General features: G+C 34.6%; 1 protein-coding gene across 1 annotated transcript; it reads left to right on the top strand.

The window, feature by feature from the left end:
- Window positions 1-329: 329 nt before the first annotated feature.
- On the top strand, window positions 330-6,296 carry LOC131800725 (uncharacterized). The gene is made up of 2 exons (XM_059118403.1): window positions 330-670; window positions 6,080-6,296. Exons 1-2 carry the CDS (start codon window positions 364-366, stop codon window positions 6,184-6,186), a joined length of 414 nt encoding a protein of 137 aa, XP_058974386.1. The 5' UTR covers window positions 330-363; the 3' UTR covers window positions 6,187-6,296.
- The last annotated feature ends 19,876 nt before the right edge of the window (window positions 6,297-26,172 follow it).

The following is a 26,172-nucleotide window of genomic DNA, read 5'->3' as shown; positions in this document are numbered from 1 at the left end:
AAATCATATTTCAAATTTGAAAACCGTAAAAGAAATATTGAATATAACTTTACGAGAGTGTGAAATAAAACGACCCCGTAGAATTACGATTTCGAATTTTAATCTTGTAATAGTCAAATACAAATGCATATGAATAGCGAGATTTTCTCACTGCCAAATCAACACCATAATGTCCTTATTTTGCTATTCATTGTGCGATAGAATAGAATACTAAAACAAAACCCCACACACTCAACACTACCGCACTAAATATATAAATATATACCAACATACATATATACATGTATACACACACATGGTTATACATTTGATTGTATTTGCAGTTTACCAAATGGCCACATAAATATAAATGCTTTCGATCGTATGGCTGCCATCGTCGGGGCTTTTACCAAACACATGCAATCGGTTAAAACAACAGATGCTCCACAAACCACCGCAACCAATGGCAGTAGCAGTACCGGCAACAACAACAGGGTATCTTGTGCTACCATTGCGCCACAGGTAACATCTGCAATGGTCTCCGCCAGCGCCAACAACACAGCCTCCACATCCACCGCATCCGCCTGTACAGCATCATCGTCGTCCTCGTCATCGTCGACACCGGCAACAGGAGGTGAATATGAGATGTTTTGTCGCCATATGCAGAAAATTACGCGACTTAGTGAAAATGGTAAGTGCTAAAAGTTTTTTTTTTTTTTTTTTCAATTTAAGTTTTGTTTGTTTTTCCGGGTGAACAAAAGCTTCATTCCACCATCAAATAACCAGCATGGGGGGCGACGTAGGGGCAAGGACTAAACAATAAAATTTATTGTTTGAAGTGTAAAAAAAGTGAAAAAAAAGAAAAGAAAATGTGGAACAATAATGCTTTTATTGTTTGCACATACACACACACAGAAAAATGAACTCAAAGAAAACGGAATGGTTTAACAAAATTCCTAGTTTGGTACAATAGAAACAGAGGTTTGTGATTTTTCCGAAGAACAAAAATTATAAAAATGAAGGAGAAAGTTTTATTCTTTATTTCTTTGTAAAGTATACGTTTGGAAAAAAAAACATTGCAAAACTTTCGAAATAATAGTTTTCATATGCGTTTTGATAAAGATGTATAGCCTGAATGAGATGGGATTCAGCTAAAATGGAAAGAATCCCATATTTGGGCTCTGAATCCACAATTGAATCTTTGAAAGTTTTTCCATGAACTATACTTAAATTTGTTAGGTAAGCTGTTTGGTGATGTACCTGAAATGAAAACCTTCATAAGAAAAAATAATCAATTTCATAACGTTTGTCAAGGTAACTCGATTTTTATACCCTCCACCACAAATGATATGGAGGGTATATTAAGTTCGTCATTCCATTCGTAAATCATCGAAATAATAATTTTAGACCTAACAAATTCATCAGCGTAAAATTCTAAGACGATTTAGCCCTGTCTGTCGTTTCGTTTGTTGTAATCACGTTAGAGTCAAAACGAATTAAGATAGGAGGCTAAAATTTTGCACAGATCAGTTTTTTTGTATGCAGGCAGATCAAGTTTGAAGATGGGCTATATCGGTCCCCGATATCATGTATCCCCCACATAACGGTACCTACCTACATTCGGTATTTTAATGATTTTAGCCCCATTTTTCAATGAAATTATCCGAAATTCTACACAAGGAGTTCTTTAAGAGTACTTTACCCCAAGAATTGTCTATATAGATAATTGTCTATATAGGCCCACAATATCGTATATCCTGTACCTGTACCTGTACCTCCCGGCATTCGGTATTTTGATGATTTTAGCCCTATTTTTCAATGGAATTATCTGAAATTCTACACAAGGAGTTCTTTGTGAGTACTTTACCCCCCTGAGAGAGAATTGTCTACATTGGTCTACGATCTCGTATATATAACGGTACCTAACGATATTCGATATTTTGCTGATTGTAGCCAAAATTTTTAATGGAATTTTCTCAAAATTCACACAAGGATTTTCTAGTGATCACTTTATTCCTTAGAAGAGAATTGTATACATAGGTCCACGATTTCGTGCATACAACCCCATACAACGGTACGCCCGATTGTCTACGATTTTTACATTACTCCACATGGTGGTAAGGGTATTATGTCTTTGTGCATTCGTTTGTAACGTGGAGAAGGAAACGAGATAAACCCATATTTCCTTTTGGTGATCAGCATAGAATCATACTTTGAGTCGATTTATGTACGTCCGTCCGTCTATCTGTCCGTCCGTCCATCTGTCCATATATTTTTGTATACAAAATGCAGGTCGCGTTTATTATTCGATTTATATGAAATTGTCTAAATAATATTTGTTTGGCTCAAGGACGAACCCTATTGAAATTGGTGAAAATCGGTCCAAATTTAGATATGGCTCCCATATATATCTTCATCCGATTTTAGGTTTCTTGTGCACCAAATAGCTAATATTAGTCCAAATGGTTTGAAGTTTGCTACATCCGACCGAATTCAGCCTATGTGCTTCAAATTTGGTGAAAATCGGTTCAGATATCGCTGTAGCTCCCATATATATGTTTCATTCGATTTTGGTGTTTAAGTCGCTTACATTCGTTATATGCAATCAACAAGACTGATATTTAGCACCAGATATCAGATACAGCCTAGTAATTCATTGATCAAATTTTATCAAGCTCGGTTCAGATTTGGATATAGCTCCTATATATTTATTCATCCGATTTTAGGTTTCTGGTGCATCAAATGGCTAATATCAGTCTAAATGGTGTGAATTTTGGCATTTCCGACCGAATTTATATAGAAATAAGTACTTTAAATTTGGTGGAAATCGGTTCAGATATAGCTACAGCTCCAATATATATGTTTCATCCGATTGTTAGCTTAAGTCCCTCAAATTCGTAAAATGCACGATAGAAGAATAATATTTGGTACCAGATATAAGATACAGCCAAGAAATAGCTGTTTTCAATTTTATAAAGATCGGTTTGGATATAGCTCCCATATCATTGTCCGATTTCAGGTTAATTGTGCACCAAATGGCTAATATTAGTCCAAATGGATTTTCGAACTTCAACCGAATTTAGCATAGAAGCAAGAATTTCAAATTTGCTCCCATATATATGTTTCATCCAATTTGGTGTTTAAATCCCGAACTTTCGGAATATGTACTCTACCATAATCATATTTTGTACCAGATATCACATAGAGCTCAGAAATGCCCAATCTAAACCTTTCTTTTTCTTGTGTAGGGTATCATATAGTCGGTCCCGTCCGACTTTTGAGCTTTCCTTACTGTTTTTTTTTTTTTTGAATTTGTCGAATAACTTCAAAATGGTGGATGGTATTTTATGTTTGGCCTGGTCGAAATCAGCCGTTTTTACTTGTTAGTATTGCTTTCAAAATCTGCTGAATTTTTTCTATAATAATTATTTATGTTGTACAGTGTTTATCAAATTTCTCCGTTTTATAACAACATACATCACATTTGATAAGACCACAATGTATCTAATCGAAATCGTCGATCTTATACCATATGCCTTTTTAAACGAAATCTGTTGCAGGGTATTTTGGGTCTATCTAATAATATCAATTAGTCTTTATGACTGGTGTGCACAATAACTCTCGGAAAAAACCTAAAATGGCAAAGACTGGACGAAATGCATTATCGAAAAATAGTTAATGTGAAAAATATCTAGAGGCGCTTCTCTCAACAGAGGCATTTAACATAAAAAGAACAATTATAGATCAGTTTTATGAAAAACGTTTCCTGCAAACGAAAGACTGTTCTCAAAATTGTATTCCATTGACGTTTTCAATCAGTTAAAAATTGCATTTGCTGTTAAAACAACTTAACATTGAAACTTGACTCATCAGATATCTGAGATTTTTTGTAGAATTTTATAATTAAAATGTAAAATACTCAATACTCAACAGTTTTATATTCTAAATGTTAGTAAATTCTTAAATGAACTAAAATACAGTTCTGGAGCCAAACTATCAAAGCTTTTAGCGTAGACATTCTAGGATTTTAGAATTAAGTACCAAAAGGCAATAAATATTTTACCATTGGAGCAAAAATTCTGAATATGAAACGTCGCTAACCTATTTTTCAAAAGATCGCCCATTTTGAGTACTTAAGGATGTAAGTGCGAAGGAATTATGCTAAAACTCCAAAAATAACTGTTTCTTTAGGCCGTCAGTGGACTGTAGTTTTGGGTGGTTTACTGCATATACTGGGTGAGATAACAAAAACTGCAACAAAGTCAAACGCCATAATTTCTATATTTTTTTTTTACATTTTATTGAATGAAAGCAAAAAAAATGTCAGAATAACATCGAATTTTAGAATAAGTTTAGATTTGTTCGAATTAGTCACCTTTGGAACGAATTATGGCTTTCATACGGCCAATGAGACCGTCACACACTGCCCGAATGTTGCTCTGCGGCATTTTGGGCCATTAACGGCGAAGCGGTTGCTTGAGGTGATCGACACTTTGGTATTTTTTAGAGCCAACCTTGATTTCCAAAATACTCCAGACACAATAGTCCAACGGATTGCTATCCGGAGATTTTGGTGGCCATTCTGCGCTGGAAATGAAGCGAGGAACCTCATTTTGTAACCATTGCTGGGTGGCGCGTGCTGTGTGCGATGGTGCTGAGTCCTGTTGGAATGTCCAAGGTCTGCGGCCAAAATGTTTGCTTGCCCAAGGCTTTAATACACCCTCCAGAATAATTTCGCAATATTATTCGGCATTTATTCTGATTCCACGGTCGTTTAATACGAGCGGAGAGCGACAATCGGCTGTTATGGCGGCCCACACCAACACCATGACCTGCGCCTGAGTTCTGGTAGCCAACCGAAGGTGCACATTTTTAGCTGACCTCTTTGGCAAGAAAACACAATCATTTTGTTTGTTTACAAACTGCTGGACAACGAATGTTTTCCCATCGAAGAAACCCAAATACGGCAGTTCCTCACTTTTGGCCAAGCCAAGCAACTCTTAAGCTCTTTTGAGTCTATTTTCTTTCTGTTGCGTTGTAAGTTCTTGAACTTTTTTGAAATTTCAATGACTTTACCCCGAGCTTATTTTTCAATATTTACCGAATGGAATATTGCGATATGTTCAGCTCACGAGCCATTTTTCGGTCACTGCGACGCTGGTTTCGAGCAAGTCGCTTCTTTACTTTTCGAAACATTTCTGCTTATGTTGCTGTTTTCTTCCGTCTACTTCCTTGACGTTGGGCTACGCTACCAGTATCACAAAAGATTTGTTCACATTTAAATGCTGGAGTGCTCTAACGATAGCCACTTTTTGTTTTCCAGCAAAATATAAGGAAATTACACTATCACGCTTGAATTCCATCACAAATAACGTTTTTTCTGGAAATTCTCACCAAAATGCTTTTGTACGCTTGTAAACAATATAATGCGCTGTCACTAGAATAATTTTAAAAGCTGTCAGACGAGTGGCGTAGAAATGCCAGCAGTCTGAAGTTGGGTGCAGTTTTTTCATCTCACTCTGTATTAAGGGAAAATATCGACTTTATATAGGGACTTCGTGAAAACTCAAGATAACATTATTTAGCGAACATGGAAATAGAAATAGTCATAGCCATATTTAGTGGCACATATGGAATCGGATTCAGCATTAACACGTTCTATGCTTACCTTGAGTTATCTAACACTTTGCAAAAGATGTACAAAATAATACTCAGTATCAAGAGCTGAGTTGATCTTTTTGTTTGACGATGCAAAGAAAAAAAGAGAACTAAGTATATACATTATTTGGCCGCGGTTAGCATTAAAGTTGTAATTCAACATACTAAATACAGCGCCCTTTACTTACTAAATTACGTTAAATATTAATTTGATCGTAAGCGCTTAAGGTGGCCAGTTAACAAACATTGTTATTTTGAACTAAGCAATTTTTTTTAATTTTTTATCTTCTGTATAATTTTAAAAATTTAAATTTGGAAAAATCAAGTTTTTTCCACGGTTAACTTATGACAACTACCTTTAAGTACAAATAACCCCCTTTAATTCCCTTATATATGAATCGCTTTTAAAATTTCCATTCTGTTTCAAAAACTTTCCTTGCAGATTTGTTGACCGACCCCTCCTCACCTCCCTGCAGTATGAAAATATCAATTACCCCCCACACTTCCATTCTGGACAGATTGTCGAATATTTTGAATGGACAAGAATAATTGGCCCTTTGTGTTGCAGTCGTGTTGACCCAATTTGAAACGTTCGATTGATGCCGACTATTTAAATTTTTTTCTGAAATATTTTTGTACAGCTTGGCCATAGATAATATGATGAGAATGACTAATGACAGGCCATTTAATATTAAATATTACAATCTAATGTTGGACATTCATAGGAATCTTTGTCTGTTCGAATAGGCGGTGACCCAAAATTATATTCCAAAAATATTTAATTAACAATATTATGATGTAAACATTTAGGATTTTTGGACAGATATTGGTCATTTGGTGCACAATTAGCCCGAAATCGGTTGAAGATATACATGGGAGCTATATCCAATCTTGATAACATTTGGCAGAGGTATTTGTGGACTATATCTGATAGCTGGTATCAAATATCATTTCTGTCGAATGTATAATATGAACGTGAGGGACTTAAACACCAAATCAGATGAAACATATATATTTGGGAGCTATAGTTATATCTGAGCCGATTATCACCAAATTTAATGCACTTGCTTCTAGACTGAATTCGGTTGGATATGCCAAAATTCATGTCATTTGGAATCGTTTGTGCACAATATACCTGAAATCAGATAAAGATATGTAAGGGAGCTGGAACTGATCTTGACAAAATTTGATCCACTTATTTCAGAGCTGTATCTTCTGTATCTGGAACAAGGACCATTGTTGTGGGGTACATAATACGCATGTGAGCGACTTTAACACCAAATCGGATGAAACATATATATGGGACCGATTTTCACCAAATGTAATGTTATTGCTTTTAGCTGAATTCGGTCGGATGTGCCAAAACTCAGATAATTTGGACGGATATTGGTTATTTGGTGCACAATTAACCCGAAATCCCTTGGGGATATATATGGGAGCTATATCCAAATCTTAATCGATCTTGAAAATTTGATACACTTATTTTAGAGCTGTATCCGATATCTGGCACCAAAGATCATTGTTGTGGAGTGCATGTTACGCATGTGAGGGACTTAAAACCCCAAATCGAATGAAACATATATATGGCAGTTATAGCTTGCTTCTAGGCCAAAATCGGACAGATGTACCAAAATTCAAGTCATTTGGACTGACAGTGGCCATTTGGTGCACATCAAACCTGAAACCTCGGATAAAGATCTGGTCCGATCTTGATAAAAATTGACAGAGGTGTAGGGTATAAAGACTAAACTTCAAAACTATATTGTCAAGTTTGGTATTGGAAGTTGTTTTCTCAATATAATCACAAATTTTAAAAACAAGTTAAAAAGTGTCAACCGATTTTTCCGACAGAGGTATATCCTCAGACAATGTTCGATGAGTTTGACTTCTGTTATGATTATTCAAAATGTTGACCATCTATGGAGTAGGCTCCGAAGGAATGGGGCAATGTTTGTCATTTCGTATCGGACCTAAATAAATATGATATAAAAATTGCGGCGTGTCAGTTTTGGACTATATCGACTACTTCCTCAACTTTATATGGGATATGTGATAATTTTTAGTAAATGTTAAAATGTGCGTGACGTACCACATATAGTCGACCGAAATATTGCATTTTTATACCCTCCAGCAAAAAAAGTATGGAGGGTATATTAAGTTCGTCATTCCGTTTGTAACTCATCGAAATAATCATTTTAGACCCAACAAAGTATATATATTCTTGATCAGCGTAAAATTCTAAGACGATTTAGCCCTGCCCGTCCGTCTGTCCGTCTGTTGTCACGCTACAGTCTAAACGAATTAAGATAGGAATTGTTATCGGAATTGTCTGAAAATCTACACAAGGAATCCCTTGTGGGTACTTTATACCTTGGGAGAGAATTATCTATATAGGTCCACGATATCATATAGCCCCCATATAACGGTACCCCCGATATTTGGTATTTTGATGATTTTATCCACATTTTTCAATGGTATTGTCTAAAATTCTACAAAAGAGTCCCTTGTGGGCATTTTACCCCCTCAAAAAGTATTGTCTATATAGGTCCACAATATCGTATATCCCCCATATAACTGTACCACCGATATTCGGGATTTTGATATTTTTAGCCACATTTCCCAATGGAATTATCTGAAAATCCACACAAGGAATTCCACACATATATTTGTCTATATAGGTCCACAATAGCGTATATCCCCCCATATATCGGCACCTTCCGATATTAGGTATTTTAAAGATTTTAACAGAATTTTCAATGGATTTTATTTTTTTTTTTTTTAATATTTTTCTAATTCGTTCCAAATGGTGGAGGTTATTTAAAGTTCGGCCCGGCCGAACTTACTGCTTTTTTACTTGTTATACCATAAATTCCATATTCATCTCAGGTTAACATTTTGGGGGAGGACCGATATTGCCCATATCCGAACTCGATCTAAGTTTGACAATAATATTACGATGTACAAAGTTTAGATCAAATCGGATACTCCCTTCGAGGGTTATCGTGCGCACAATCCAGCCAGCTAGATCGACTCCAAATATCCCGAAATGATTTGGTCCAAAGAGACCTAGGGTCTAAAACCGTTATTTCGATGAGGCACGTTTTGATCGTTTCAAATGATATATACCCTCTGTTGCCATATGGCCGAGGGTATACAAAACAATTGAAACTTATGTTGGCTATGTATGATTGAAATCCAAACCGTTTAAATAATATTTTCAGTATATTTTTATTATATTGGATTTTACTCTCCACAATTCCGTTAGTAATTTCTCGAAATTTACATTTGATCGTCATAAATTTCTATGCAAATATCCCTAGCTTCCGAAAAAAATGAAGTAGGTTGATAAAATGTTACAATATATCGCACCTTACGATATTCTGTATTCTTAAGATTTTAACAGAAATTTTAATGGCTTTTATTTTTTTTATACCCTACACCACATAGTGCTAAGGGTATTATGTCTTTGTGCATTTGTTTGTAACATGGAGAAGGAAACGAGATAGACCCATAGTTACTTTTGAGAACCTTCATAGAATCACTTTCTGAGTCGATTTATGCATGTCAGTCCGTCTGTCCGTCCGTCTGTCCGTCCGTCTGTCCATGTATTCTTGTGAACAAATGCAGGTCGCATTTATTGTCCGATTGAGATGAAATTTTCCAAACAATATTTTTTTGGCCCAAGGACGAACCCTATTGAAATTGGTGAGAATCGGATCAAATTTAGATATAGCTCCCATATATATCTTTATCCGATTTCGGGTAAAATGTGCACCAAATGTCCACTGTCAGTCCAAATTACCTGAATTTTGGCACACCCAACCGAGTTCGGCCTAGAAGCAAGTATATCAAATTTGGAGAAAATCGGTTCAGATATAGCTATAGCTCCCATATATATCTTTCATCCGATTTGATCTTTAAGTCCCTCACATTCCCACTATGCAATCCACAACCGTGATATTTGGTACCAGGTATTAGATGGAGCACATAAATAGCTGTTTTAAATTTTATCGAAATCGGTTCAGATTTGGATATAGCTCCCATATATATCTTCATCCGATTTCGGGTTAATTGACCACCAAATGGCCAATATCAGCCCAAATGGCCCGAATTTTGGCACATGTGACCGAGATTAGCCTTAAAGCAAATACAACAAATTTGGAGAAAATCGGTTCAGAAACAGCTATAACTCCCATATATATGTTTCATCCGATTTCGTCTTTAAATCCCTCACATTCGTAATATGCACTCCACAGGAATGATATTTGGTACCAGATATCAGATAAAGCCCAAAAATAGTTGATTTTAATTTTATTAAAATCTGTTCCGATTTGGATATGCCTCCCATATATATCTTCATCCAATTTCGTGTTAATTGTGAATCAAATGGCCAATATCAGCCCAAATGGCATGAATTTTGGCAAATCAGACCGAAACCAGCCTATAAGCAAGTACACAAATTTTAGTAAAAATCGGTTCAGATATAGCTCTAGCTCCCATATATATGTTTCATCCGATTTCCTCTTTAAGTCTCTTACATTCGTAATATACTCTTCACAGGAATGATATTTGGTACCAGATATCAGATAAAGCCCAAAAGAAGTCTATTTTAATTTTATCAAAATCTGTTCAGATTTGGATATAGCACCCATATGTATCTTCATCCGATTTCGTGTTAAGTGTGCAACAAATGGCCAATATCAACCGAAATGGCATGAATTTTGGCATATCTGGCCAAATTCAGCCTAGAAGCAAGGACACCAATTTTAGTAAAAGTCGTTTCAGATATAGATATAGCTCCCAAATATATCTTCATCCGATTTCGGATTAAATGTGCAGCAAATGGCTAATATCGGCTCAATTGACCTGACTTTTGGTAGTCTAGAAGCAAGTACATCAAATTTAGTGAAAATCGGTCGGATACAGCTATAGCTCCTGTATATACCTTTCATCCGATTTGTACTTTAAGTCCCTCAAATTCGAAAAATGTACGATACAAGAATAATATTTAGTATCAGATTCAGCCAAGAAATATCTTCTTTTTCAGTTTTACAAATATCGGTTCAGGTTTGGATATACATCCTATATATATCCTCATTCAATTTCGTGTTGATTGCGCACCAAATGTTCAATATCAGCCCAAATGTCCTGGGTTTTGGCAAATCTGACCGAATTCAGCCTAGAATCAAATACATCAAACTTGGTGAAAATCGGTTCAGATATAGCTATAGTTCGTAAAATGCACGATAGAATTAGATAGATTTTGATTTTGTACCAAATATCTCATACAGCTCTCAAAGGCCCTGTATAAACCTTTTTGCGAGAGCTCTACTAAATATGCATAGTGATGTAGGGTATCATATAGTCGGCCTCGCCCGACTTTTGAGCTTTCCTTACGGGTTTTTTTTTTTTTTTTTTTTTGAAAATCTCCTAATTCGCTCCAAATGATGTAGGGTATTCAAAGTTCGGCCCGGTCGAACTTACTGCTTTTTAATTGTTTTTTCCTTTTTTTAAATTCCAGCGAATAATTATAATTTTTCAAGCTGAATTAAACATAATTATCAACTAAATAAAAAAATCACTTCAACTATGTCAATAATACTTGAACATATGCATGTATATATTTATTTATTTGGAATTTGCATTTTACTTCTGGTTTGTTAATTACATTTTTTGTTTTGTTGCATTTTTTTAATTATTGACATTTCATGCAAAACCATAAACACAACACAAATATAATTCATGTAAAAAGAGCACCAAAAACAAAAAAAAAAAAAAACAACAACATCAATAACAACATAATTAATATGAATGACATTTGCACGCACAAAAATATCAATAATTGTGGCGAATTTATCAAAGTCCAGCGACTCCAGCAAAATATTGGCATTGGAATTATTGCAATTTGTGGTGACGTTCAAGTTGGTGGCGCATAAATCGCATTTGCACAATCCTATAGATTAACATAAATTCACATTTCTGTCTAATTAAAATGTTAATTAATTTCTGAACAAATATGACAGGTTATGGGTGTACTCGTATGTGGGTGTGTGCGTGCGTGCGTGTGGGTGTACTTACATGTTTGTTTATGATGTTTGGCTGGTTTTTATTGAAACAATAATAATTAACAGCTTGAAGTGTGTCAATATGAGTTACAAATACATGCACACATATTATTGTAAATCAAATATGAAAAGTTCAAATATAAATCCAAAGGAATGAGATTAATGTGGTCATATCATTTATGGTTCGTAATAAATGTTTTATAAATCTTATAATATATTTTAAATTGCTGCAAATGTTTTTAAAGGGTGCATTCATGGAGATTTTAGCAGCAGCATGAACTTAGTTGTAAATCTATATACAGGGTGAGATAAAAAACTGCAACAAAGTCACCATACCATAATTTTTAATTTTATTTAAAATTTTATTGAATAAAAGCCAAAAATTCCGAAAATAGCATCAAATTTTAGAATAAGTTTAAATTTGTTCGAATTGGTCACGTTTGGCTCGAATTATGGCCTTCAAACGGCCAATGAAACCAGTATCACGGTAACGAGCGATGGTACGAGACACAAAAGATTTATTCACATTTAAATGCTGGAGTGCTCTAAGGATCACCACTTGTGGTTTCCCAGCCAAATATAAATAAAGCACACTATCACGTTTGAATTCCATCACAAATAACTTTTTATCCTGGAAAATTCTCACCAAAATGCTTTTGTACGCTTGTAAACAATATAATGAGCTGTCATTGGAACAATTTTAACACCTGTTGGACGAGTGGTTTAGAAATGACAGCAGTCTGAATTTAGTTGCAGTTTTTTCATCTCACCTTGTATGTACATATATCAAGCGCCCGGTGTTTCGTCAGCAAAAAGTCAACCTTAAAATTTTAGAATTGTTCCTACATTTCGTGGGAGGCCTTTTTAAGCCCAAAACCACATTGTGGTATGGGTATTATGTCTTTGTGCATTTGTTTGTAACATGGAAAAGGAAGCGCGATAGACCAATAGTTACTTTTGAGGATCTTCATAGAATCATTTTCTTAGTAGATTTATGTATGTCAGTCCGTCCGTCCGCTTATCTATGCATTCTTGTGCACAAAATCCAGGTCACATTTATTATCCGTTTGAGATAAAATTTTCCAAACAATATTTGTTTGGCTCAAGGACGAACCCTATGGAAATTGGTGATAACCGGATCAGATTTAGCTCCCATATATATACAACCGATTTCGGCTTAATTGTGCACCAAATGTCCAATATCAGTCCAGAAGTCCTGTACCTAAACATCCGACCGAATTTAGTCTAGAAGCAAGTACATGAAATTTGGAGAAAATCGTTTCAAATATAGCTATAGCTCCCATATATATGTTTCATCCGATTTGATTATAGTCCCTCGCATTCGTAATATTCATTTTATAGGGATCGGCTAAGATTTAGATACAACTCCCATACATATCCTTAATCCGATTTCAAGTTTTTTTTACAAATAGTGACTAATATCAGCCCAAATGTAGTGAATTCCGGGACGTACGTTTCCATTTGGTGAAACTAGGCTCCGATATAGATTTTTTTAATATAATCCGTCTTGAAGTTATATCATGCACTCTATAGCATTGTTTTTTGGTATAAAAGTTTAAAATGTCTCCTTCAAATTTAATGAAAATCGATTCAGAATTGGATATGCCTCCCATATATTAGTTCCCTCTGAAACCAAACTATAACTTCTCTAGAGCCAAATGTTGACAGGAGGTATAATCTACTTTAAATAAATTCTTTAGTTATGGACCTCTACTAAATATGCATAGTGGTGTAGGTTATCATATAATTGGCCCCGCCCGACTTTTGACTTTTCCTTAGTGGTTATAAACAAGTATCGAAAGGTAAATATCTCCCATCCATCCACATGTGTACTCAGTAATTCAATTTTTTTTTTCCACAATTACATTTATAATTTGGATTTGTTTTCCTTTTAGTCATATTCGTAAACATTTTATATTGGCTTTAAGAATACCCCCACCTATTAAAACTTAATAAGCAAAACTAAATTGCCCTACATAAATGAATTGACCAGAACTAAAACTTTTACTGAACTCTTCTTGTTGTTGATGTACCATATTGCATTGCATTCTTTATCCTAAGAAACTTTGAACTTATTTCTATAAATATTAAATCATCCTGCATTCACCTACATTTGTACATACCCATACTTGGTTATATTCAAAGTCAGAATGAGATGATGCTTATTACCTATTTATAAATATTCAAGTTTTTATTGCACCCAACAAACACATTTCAAAATAGAAGAAGATGAAGACGAGGAAGAAGAAGGCTATCATAAGCTGAGCTCATATATCACAAACCAAAGAAACTTTATTTAAATAATAAACATGCACAATTTATAACTTTTTCCTTTTATGGTTGAGATGGAAATTTGAAACGAGAGGTTGGCTGCGGTAACCAACAGCAGCAGAAAAGTAAAGATAAAGCAAATAAAAAAGGGAATTTTGCTACAAATATATTGCAGCAAATGAAAGGTTCCACTGTGAATAAAATAAATTTTAAAGATATCTTACTCTGGACCCAACAATTGAGATACAAATGTAATCTTTGGCCAATTCCTGTTTCCGTCCAGTAACAAGTAAAACAAGTTAAAAATGCAGCAAGTTCGGCCGAGCAGAACTTTGAATTCCCTCCACCATTTGGAACGAAATTAAAAATTTTCAAAAAATAAAACCCGCTAAAAATTCTGTTAAAATCGTAAAAATACCGAATTTAGCCTTTATATTGGAGTCGATACGACGTGGACCTACATTTGTGTTTGCTTGTTATAAGACATTACCATATTAAAATTCGAAACTTGAAATAAACGCTGAATAATGTCCTGAGAGCAATATATAGGGAGGTACCGTTATATCGGAGCTATAACAAGACCTGGACCTTCATAGACAATTTTCTGTCACAGGCTGTAGCATTAATTACGAACTTCACATACGACATCTCAAACAATTTCGGTTAGTATTGTACCTAAAATCGTCAAAATACCGAATATAAGGAGGTACTGATATATTGGGCTTATATGAAGACCTGGACCTGCATTGACAATTTTCTGTCTCAGTTGCCATTACGAACTTCAAATGCCAAATTTGAAAATAAATATATAAAATACCGAATATCGGATGGTACCGTTATATGATTATATTATATAAATATGTGTTCAAAATTTCAGCCTTCTATCTCGATTCGTTCGAAAGATAGCGTGATTAAAACAGACAGATGGACATCGCTAAATCGACTTAGAACTTTACGCTGATCAAGAATACACATACTTTGTTAGGTCTGGCATGAGTATTTCGATGAGTTACAAACGGAATGACAAAGTTAATATACCCTCCATAGTATGGTGGAGAGTATAAAAAGAAGTAATGTTCGCCCGGTCGAACTTTTAATGCCCTCCACCACTTTGAAGGTAATTGAAAATTTTCTGTCACAGGTTTTAGTATCCATTACGAACTTGAAATACGAAAATTGAAACAATTCCGATAAAAAATCTCTAATATCATAAAACTGGATACAATTCCGGTGAATAATGCACCTAATATCATAAAAATACCAAATAGAGGAAGGTGAGGTTATATGTGGGCTATATGAACAATAGGACTTACACATGCAATTTTCCGTCATAGGTTGTATTACCCATTATATATTTATGTATTACCCCCATAGCATCATCAAAATATCGAATATCGGGGGTACGATATCGTAAACCTATGTAGACAATTCTCTTCCAATGGGGTAAAGTACTCAGAAAAAACTCCTTGTGTAGGTTTTCAGACAATTCCATTGAAAAGTATGACTAAAATCGTAAAAGTAGCGAGAATCTGTTGTACTTTTATATGTGGGATATACGATATCGTAAACCTATGTAGACAATTCTCTTCCAAGGGGAAATTACTCGGAAAAAACTAATTGTGTGGATTTTCAGGCAACTCCATTGAAAAGTATGGCTAAAATCGTCAAAATATCGAATATTAGGGGGAACGTTATATGGGGGTTATACGATATCGTGGAACGATATCGCCCATCTTCGAATTTGACCTGCGTGCAGACTAAAGACTGATTTGGGCAAAATTTTAACATCCTATCTTAATTATACCCTACACCACATTGTAGTAAGGGAAGTAACATGGAGAAGGAAGCGAATTAGACCCATAGTTACTCTTGAGGATATTCATAGATTCACTTTCTGAGTCGTTAATGCACATCAGTCCGTCCGTCCGTCTGTCCATGTTTTTATGTGAACAAAAGGCAGGATTCATTTATTATCCGATTGAGATGAAGTTTTCCAAACAATATTTGTTTGGCCCAAGGACGAACCCTATAGGAATTGGTAAAAATCGGTTCAAATTTAGATATAGCTCTCATATAATTGTGCACCAAATAGTCAATATCAGTCCCAATGGCCTTCATTTTGGCACATCCGACCAAATTCAGTCTAGAAGCAAATACATCAAATTTTGTGAAAATCGATTCCGATATATCTTTAGCTCCCATAAATATGTTTCATCCGATTTGGAGTTTTAAGTCTGTCACATGCGTAATATGAACTCCACAACAATGATCTTTGGTACCAGATAGCTTATGGAGCTCAAAATTGCCTCCGTCAAATTTTACAGAGATCGGATCAGATTTGGATATAGCTCCCATATATATCTTTATCCGATATCAGTCATATCCGACTAAATTCAACTTAAAAACAAATATTTCAAATTTTGTGAAAAATCGGTTCAGATGTAGCTTCAGCTCTCATATATATGTTTTATCCGATTTGGTGTTAAAGTCACTCACATGCGTAATATCTACCACAACAATGATATTTCATTCCGGGCATCAGATGCTGCCCGAATTTTATCGAAATCGGTTCAGGTTTATATATAGCCTCGATATACATCTTCATCCGATTTTTCGGTAATTGTTCACCATATATGTAATATCAGACCAAATTTAATAGATTTTTTTCATATTCAACCGAATTTTACCATTTAGTGAAACTCAGTCCGGTATGTCTATTGCTCCAAGAAATATTTGTTAATACAATACTTATCGAAGTCATATCATGCACTTTACAGCAATGTTATTTGGTTTTTAGTTGGTATGATCTACTTCACATAAATTCCCAATGTAAACTTTTTTTGGTTACGGGAGCTCTACTAAACACTCATAGTGGTGTAGGGTATCATATAGTCGGCCCCGCCTGATTTTTGACCGTTCCTTACCGGTTTTAATTTAATTAAGTCAATTTTATTTTTGTAGCATAGCCCAATATATGCCCTAAACCAAGGTCTACATAAGGTCGGACAAGCGTACGAAAACCACAGGCTTTTAAATTTTTCAATTGGTTTTGAACTCCAAACAAGTTACAAAATATCAATCGGCTTTACAGATGAATACCCTCGGTCCATGTCTGTTTGTTAACATTAATATTGACTTGCGTTATGATTTTTCAAGCTTCTGACCCTTTATGGGTGAGGTTTCGAAGAGTTGGCTATTATTTTCCGTTCATATATTATATAGGTCTGATATAGATTTGCCTATTTCTGTACTTTGTGTGAGATATGTTATCATTTTTGGAGAATGTTTAAAGGAGTGATATATATTTTCAAAATGTTGACCCCTTTTGAAGGAGGTACCAGAAGAAGTAGAAAAACCAAATTAGGAAAGTTATGAGAGATATAATTATTCATAATGTTGATCCTTTGTGGGGAAACTACCAGAAGAAGTGAGCCGATATATTCCATCTTGGTACAATATCTTATGTTAGTGAAAATAATGAAATTTGTGAAGTTAAGAATGAATCGGATGCTTATTTCGCATTTTATGAAAGTTTGGGTTGTTCAAAATTTTGACCCATTGCGGGGAATATTATTTTGGTGAAAATATTGAAATTTGTGACATTTGATCAGAGAATTGGATGCTCAATTTGCATTTTATGAACGTTTTGGTTATTCAACATTTTGGAGTGGTGCGATCTCTTCCGTCTTTATAGCAGATCTTGTGTTGATAGATATATTGAGATCTACCGAATTTTAAGTTAATCGGATATCCATTTCCCTTTTACGAGCTTCATGGGTTTTAAAACCCTGTCTCGTTATGGGGGAGATACCAAAAGGAGTATTCCCGTATATCCCATTTTCGCAACAGATGTGGCGCTAATAAAAATATTGGGATGTATGAAATTTGAAGACAATCGAAGTCATATTTCACATTTTATAAGAGTTATAATTATTGCAAATGTTGACCCTTTGTGGGGGATGTACTTGCACCTGACATAGGTGACATTTTCTTTTCTTTAGCTGTTGCAAGCGGAATAACATATTAAATATACCCACCATTTTATGGTGAAAGATATAAAAGGCGTTGTATTTATTTCTATACGTACATATTTGCATATATATGCACTTCCTTACTTATTTTCCAAGTTCCTTTTTTCTTTTGCTCTATTTGTCTGCTTTTACTTTCTTTGCTAGACAAGTTTCCTTGTAGATTGTACAACAAAAGACTTTGAGAACACAAAGGCAATGTGCCTAGGGCAACATTCATCTGCTGTATTGCTGTTATGTTGTTGTTTTTCATTTTCTTCTTCTTTTTTCTATTCAACATTCTATCCTTTTGTGTTATTCTAACACAATTTTCCGGAATAATATTGAGAGCACTGAAGTGTTTTATATGCAAAGTAACAGTGTAGCCAGAAATTTAATGCCAGCTTTTGAAATGTATATTAATATATTATATTAAATTTACAGAAAAAAAAAAAAAACAATTTAAAAAGTATCAGTCGGTTCTGCCGACAGATGTATACCCTCAGCCAATGTTCGATTTTTTAAATATATTTTGATTTCTGTTAAGATTATTAAAACTTATGTCCCTCTATGGAGTGGGTTCTGAAGGAATGGGCCAATATTGTCTATTTCATATCAGATATAAATAAATTCAATATAATATTGCGACGTGCCAGGTTTGTTCTATATTTGTAACTTCATCATAAAATCCATATTCATCCCAAGTGTCTGGTTGAGAAAAATATTTAGATATTGCAAATTGTAAGGAATAGCTGACTTGTTTCGTAAGTTATGGTAGATAAAAATATTGAAAATTGTAGGTGAGTAACTAGAAGGGGATCGCAGCTATATATCATCTTCACAACAGATCTAGCAAAAATGTTTGTCTGCGTGAAGTTTGAAGAGAGTTGAATGCTTATTTGGCTTACTTTGGGGGTTTGGTTTCTCAAAATCATGAACCCTATGTGGGGAAGGTGCCAGAAGAAATGGTCCGATCTCTACCATCTTTATAACAGATTTTTGTTGATGGAAATATTGAGATGTGCCAAGTCTGAATGGAATCGGATGTTAATTTCGCGTTTTATTAGCACCATTGATGTTCAAATTTTAACCCTTTGTTGGGGAGGTACAAGAAGGAGAGAACCGATATATCCCATCTTCACAACGGATCTTGTGTTAGTAGAAATAAGGAAATGAGATAAATAAATTCAAAACGTTGACCCTTTGTTTGGGAAGAATGGTCCGATCTCTATCATTTTTTTAGCAGATTCTGTGTTGATATTTGAATCGGATATTAATTACGCATTTTTTGAGCTCAATTGATAATCAAAAATTCGACCTTTGGTAGGGGAAATACCAGAAGGAGCCGATCGATGTATTTCATCTTAACGCCAGATCTTGGGTTTATAAAAATATTGGGATGTGTGAAATTTTAAGACAATCGGATTCTTACATCACATTTTATAGGAGTATAATTATTCAAAAATTTTACTCCTTGTGGGAGGCACTTGATGGAGTGGACCGATCCGACAAACAAAATCGGATTATTGCTTCCCTTTCTGTGCAGAAAATATATATATATTTTTTTTAATTTCGACCTTTTGTGGGGGAGGTACCAGAAGGAGTAGACCGATTATACACCATATTAACATCAGACCTTAACATCAGAAATTTGAAGACTATCGGACTCTTACATCACATTTTATAAGAGTTTTAATTATTCAATATTTTGACACTTTGTAGGGCAGGTAACTGATGGAGTAGACCGATAATGTCCATTTTCGCACCTAACCTAGAACTGATGAAAATAATAGGATTCCATTGGAGCAAAATCGGATTATCCTTTCTCTTTCTGTACAATAAATTATTTTCTTTGAAAATTTTGACATTTTGTGCGTTGAAGGAGTGGCCCAAATATTGTCCATCTCCGAACTCGATCAAAGTTTGACAATAATATTACGATGTACCAAGTTTGAACTAACTCGGATACTCCCTTCGAGAGTTATCGTGGGCACCAGCCATCTAGACAGACGGACGGACATCGCTAGATCGACTCCAAATATCCTGCAACGGATTTGGCCCAAAGAGACCTAGGGTCTAAAACCGTTATTTCTATGAGGCACGTTTGACCGTATTAAATGATATATAGCCTCTCTAGCCATACGGCTGAGGGTATAATAAAGAAGTGAAACTGTGTGAAGTTAAACAGTGCCGGTTGGCCTCAAAACCTCTAAAATTTGGAGGTAGGGCTACATGGTAGACGCCTGCCTGATGTAATAGTTTTTATGATTTTCACTAAAAATAAAACAAAAAAATCTTTTCAAGCACACTGTCTCCACTGTCATTACTGCCTTGAATTGTTCGCCATAAAACAAAGTGAAAACATGTTTCTGTAAAATATGCATATAATAACAGAAAAAAAACAACAACGACAAATCGCCCCAAGTCATAATAAAATATATTTTATTTGTCTTCGTTTCGTAAGAGACTATAACTTAAAAAGAGGTAAGAAAAATACAAGTTACGCCGATAGCCTCAACATGGTTGAGAACCAGACAAATGAAATATTTGCAGCGCAGTGCCCTTAGCACTCGGATGTACTACGAATGTCTTAAGAAAAAGTAAAATATTTTTTTGAAATAGATAATAGAGAAGACAAAAAAATAACAATAATATGGACGGAATACCGCAACAATGACATGGATTAATGAAACCGAATAATAGGTTCTAAGTGAAATATATCTTAAAATAAAAGGAATAACAAATTTGAAAATGGACCTTGAAATTAAAAAAAAAAAAAAAAAAAAAAACAAGTTAAAAAGTATCTATCGGTTTTGCCGAGAGATGCATACCCTCAGCAAATGTACGATTATTTAAAAATATTTGACTTCTGTTATGATTATTCAAATGTTTAACCCCTTATGGGGTAGGTTCCAAAGGAATGTGCCAATAGTGCCATCTTTTTAACAGATCTTGTGCTGATGGAAATATTGCGATATACCAAGTCTTGAATGGAATCGGATGTTAATTTTGCTTTTTATGAGTTTCATGGATATTAAAAAATTTCATACTAGAAGGGGTGGACTGATATATCCCTTCTTCACAACAGATCGTTTGTTAGTGGAAATAATGGGATGTGTGATATATAAAGAGAATCTTATGCTTATTTCGGATTTATAAACGTTTTGGTTATTCAAACTTTGACCCTTCGTAGAAGAGGTACCAGAAGAAATGGCCCGATCTCCACCGCTTTATAACAGATCCTTTATTGATAGAAATTTTCAGATGTGCCAAGTCTAAATGGAATCGGATATAAATTTCGCGTTTTATGAGCTCAATGTATATTTACAATTTCGACCTATTTTATGGCCGGCGCTTGAGTTCTGGTGGCCAATCGAAGGTGCACATTTTCAGCTGACCTCTTTGGCAAGTAAACATTTTGTTTGTTTACAAACTGAAAGCCAAATTTGACAGTGTACCACGTTCGGCCAAGCGAGCAACTCTTTAGCTCTTTTGAGTCTATTTTCTTTCTCTTGGAATTTCAATTGCTTTATCCCGACCTCTTTTTTCTAAATTTGTCGAATGGAATATTGCGATATGTTCGGCTCACGAGCAATTTTTCGGCCACTGCGTCGCGGGTTTCGATCAAGTCGCTTCTTTACTTTTCGAACCATTTCTGTTGATGTTGCTGTTTTTGTCAGTCCACTTTCTGACGTCGGGCTACGCTACCAGTAGCACGGTAACCAGCGATGGTACCAGACACAAAGATTTATTCACATTTAAATGCTGGTGTGCTCTAACGATAGCCATTTGTGGTTTTCCAGCCAAATATAAAGAAATCACGCTTGAATTCCATCACGCATAACTTTATTCTGGAAAATTCTGACCAAAATACTTTTGTAGACTTGTACAATATAATGAGCTGTCATTGGAATAATTCTAACAGCTGTCGGACGAGTGGCTTAGAAATGACTGCAGTCTGAGGTTGTTTGCAGTTTTTTCATCTCACCCTGTATATTCTTGATCAGCATAAAATTTATGTCGATTTAGCGATGTCTGTCCGTCTGTGAAATTATCTAGCTTCCGAACAAAAAAAGTAGGTCGATAAAATTTTACTCAATGTATAATATGTTTTGGTATAGCCCCCATATAACGGTACCTTCCGATATTCGGTACTTCGATGATTTTAGCGACATTGTTCGCCGGAATTGTTTCAAATTTGGTATTTATAGTTCATAATGGACACTACAGCCTCTGACATAGAATTGTCTGTGCTGGTCCTCGTCTTCGTATAGCCCTCATATAACGGAACTCCTATATTCGGTATTTTGATGATTTTACCGACATTATTCACAGGAATGGTTTAAAATTTTGTATTTGAAGTTGGTAGTGGATACTACAGCCTCTGACAGAAATTGTCCCGCAGGTCAACGGCTTCGTATAGCCCTCATATAACGATACCTCCCGATATTCGGTATTTTTTATGATTTAGCGACATTATTCACGGGAATTGTTTCAAATTTTTGTATTTGAAGTTCGTAACGGTACTACAACCTAAGACAGATGATTGTCTGTGCAGGTTCGCGTCTTCGTATAGCCCACATATAATACACCCAGATAATATTTTTATGATTTTAGCGACATTATTCACCGATTATTTTTTAAGTTTCGCATTTGACTATTGTAACGGCTTATGACAAAGTAGCTATGTAGGCCCACGTCGTCGTATAGACCCTAATACATTCGGCCACATTCGGTATTTTTAAGATTTTAAAAGAATTTTTGACAGTTTTTATTTTTTTTTTTTTTTTTTTTTGAAAATTGCAAAACTCGTTCTAAAACTCGTCCAAGCCTAACTTACATATCTGGTACCATATATAATTGTTTCGATTGGATATTACGAATTTGAGGGATCTTAAACACCAAATCAGACGAAACAATATATGGGAGCTATAGCTATATCTGAACCAGATCTTGGGTTTATAAAAATATTGGGATGTGTGAAATTTTAAGACAATCGGATTCTTACATCACATTTATAGGAGTTATAATTATTCAAAAATTTACTCCTTGTGGGAGGCACTTGATGGAGTGGACCGATCCGACAAACAAAATCGGATTATTGCTTCCCTTTCTGTGCAGAAAATATATATATATTTTTTTTAATTTCGACCTTTGTGGGGGAGGTACCAGAAGGAGTAGACCGATATACACCATATTAACATCAGACCTTAACATCAGAAATTTGAAGACTATCGGACTCTTACATCACATTTTATAAGAGTTTTAATTATTCAATATTTTGACACTTTGTAGGGCAGGTAACTGATGGAGTAGACCGATAATGTCCATTTCGCACCTAACCTAGAACTGATGAAAATAATAGGATTCCATTGGAGCAAAATCGGATTATCCTCTCTTTCTGTACAATAAATATATAAATACCCCAGATAATATTTTTATGATTTTAGCGACATTATTCACCGATTATTTTTTAAGGTTCGCATTTGATATTGTACGGCTTATGACAAAGTAGCTATGTAGGCCCACGTCGTCGTATAGACCCTAATACATTCGGCCACATTCGGTATTTTTAAGATTTAAAAGAATTTTTGACAGTTTTTATTTTTTTTTTTTTTTTTTTTTTTGAAAATTGCAAAACTCGTTCTAAAATTCGTCCAAGCCTAACTTACATATCTGGTACCATATATAATGTTTTCGATTGGATATTACGAATTTGAGGGGACTTAAACACCAAATCAGACGAAACATATATATGGGAGCTATAGCTATATCTGAACCGATTTTCTCCAAATTTGATGTACCTGCTTCTAGACTGATTTCGGTTGGATGTACGAAAATCAGGACTTTTGGACTGAAATTGGCCATTTGATGCATTAACCCTAAATCGGTTGAAGATATATATGGGAGCTATATCCAAATCTGGACCGATCTTGATAAAATTGGCAGAGGTATTACTGGGCTGTATCTGATATCTGGTGCAAAATTTCATTCTCCTGGAGTGTATATTACGCATGTGAGGGACCCCACATCGGATGAAACATATATATGGAATCTATAGCTATATCTGCACCGATTTTCTCAAAATTGGATGTACTTGCATCTAGACTAAATTCGGTGAGATGTACCAAAATACAGGTCATTTGGACATATATTAGCCATTTGGTGCACAATTAACCCTAAATCGGTTGAAGATATATGAAAAATATATCTAATCTGATCCGATTATCACCAATTTTAATAGGGATTGTCCATGGGCAAAAAAATATTGTTTGGAAAATTTCATCTCAATCGGATGATAGATGCGAACTGCATTTGTTCACAAGAATACATGGACGGACGGAAATCGACTCAGAAAGTGATTCTCTGAATATCCTCAAAAGTAACCGCCAGTAATGTGGGGTATAATTAATATTTCCGCAAATCAATAAAGGATGGTATTTAATTTTCAGTGGCGGCTCTAAAATCGAAAACAGATCAACTTCACATCCCAGTTTTGACGATTTTTTTATCCATTGAGACTTCATATACCGTTGCTTTCTAAAATAAATTTAATTTTCATTATAAACGTTGACTGCAAATAAATGTTTAAATTTGTAAAATCCTTATTTCAAAGTGAATTTCAAATAGTTCTGTTCATTTTTTTTTTTATTTTTAAAACTTATAACTACGAACAAACTTTGTTTCCTGCCACAGTATAAAGAAAGAAACAAACAAACGTGATATTCATGAATTATTCATAGCTAAAACTAAAATAGTTACCATTGAAAATAATTTTCTCAGCATGGCACAACAACTCAATGTGCAATTACAAAAAATTTGCCATGAAGTTTTTGAATATTATTATTCAATATTTTTGGTTGGCAAAGGATTTCCATTTATTCGGTCGGTAGGTAGCATTTGCTGTCACAAGCAACATTTTACTTTTCGTTATACAATTTAAAGAAAGCCAACGAATGAATGGAATTTAAGGTTTGTAAAAGGGGACGAATTTTCTATTTCCATAGAAATAACATAATTTCATTCAGTTTGCTGTGGCACGGGTTTTAAAAGGAAGTGTTTTTTCCTGACCCAACTACCTTCCTGTTTCAATTCTTCTCCCTCTCTCGTCATTGCATTACTTGTGAATGCAATTTCCCATTTTCGTGGTATTGACTTATTTATGAAAAGTTAAAGTATATTTTGCAAAACAGGTTTATTGAGCAAAGCGGAAATCCAATGATGCTAACGATGTTCTTAGCAGAAAGCAATTTCTAGGAAGTTAACCCTTGGAACATTTGTAAATAGGTTTGAGAAAAAAACCGTCTATTTAAAATGTTTCCTGTCAACTCAAATATTTAAGTTGTAAAATGGATGACATATTTAATAAAATGAGAAAGTCTAGCTGAATGAGGGCCATAAACGCAATCATAAAGCAAGTAATCCAACTTCGAAGAAACTTGTTGATTTGACGCTAGAGATATTGTAACATTTGCAATGAAAAAAAAAAAAATAAAAATAATTTCAATAGATTTCTTTTCTCAGAAAAAAAACTTGAAAATTGGAATGACAATTATCAGGAATTTATTGAAAATATCAGGATATGTTTGTTTAGAACCTAAAGTAAAGTGTAATATAATATCTGGTAAAAAGTTTGCTATCCCCCCAAAAAAATAAAATTTAAAAATCAGTCAACAATTTCTCCTCTTTAATGTGTTTGATATTCAAGGAATTGGTTCGAATGTTCAAAGCCGTATACACATATTTTATCGATTTATATTTATATATGGGTACTGTAGCTTTATATACATATTAGCTGAACCCGGCGCGCTTCTAAAAAACAACTTCAAGCATTAAACCAGTAAGGAAAAGTCAAAAGTCGGGCGGGGACGACTACATGATACCCTACAACACTATGCATATTTAGTAGAGCTCCCATAACAAAAGAATTTATTTGAAGTAGAACGTACCACCTATCAAATTTGGCTTTAGAACAGTTATAGTTTGCTATAGAGTGCATGATATCACTTGGAGGAGGATTATATTAAAAAAGTAAAAAACAAAGCTAAGTTCGACACCTCCACCATTGGGAAGGAACTTGAAAAATGTCAAAAAAAAACTTCGGAAAATACCACATAAAATGAACACGTTATATGAGGACTATACGAAGAAGTGGACATGCATACGAAATT

This window comes from Musca domestica, unplaced genomic scaffold (genome assembly GCF_030504385.1).
Source record: "Musca domestica strain aabys unplaced genomic scaffold, Musca_domestica.polishedcontigs.V.1.1 128, whole genome shotgun sequence".
NCBI classification, from domain to species: Eukaryota; Metazoa; Arthropoda; class Insecta; order Diptera; family Muscidae; genus Musca; species Musca domestica.
The sequence above is the reverse complement of the archived record's forward strand: the minus strand, read 5'-3'. Positions and strand labels throughout refer to the sequence as shown.

Excerpts from the sequence above, each read along its gene's own strand:
- LOC131800725 (XM_059118403.1), top strand. The coding sequence starts at position 364 with ATGGCTGCCATCGTCGGGGCTTTTACCAAACACATGCAATCGGTTAAA. Across the intron at positions 671-6,079 it reads TACGCGACTTAGTGAAAATG|ATTTGTTGACCGACCCCTCC; the intron begins GTAAGTGCTAAA and ends CTTTCCTTGCAG.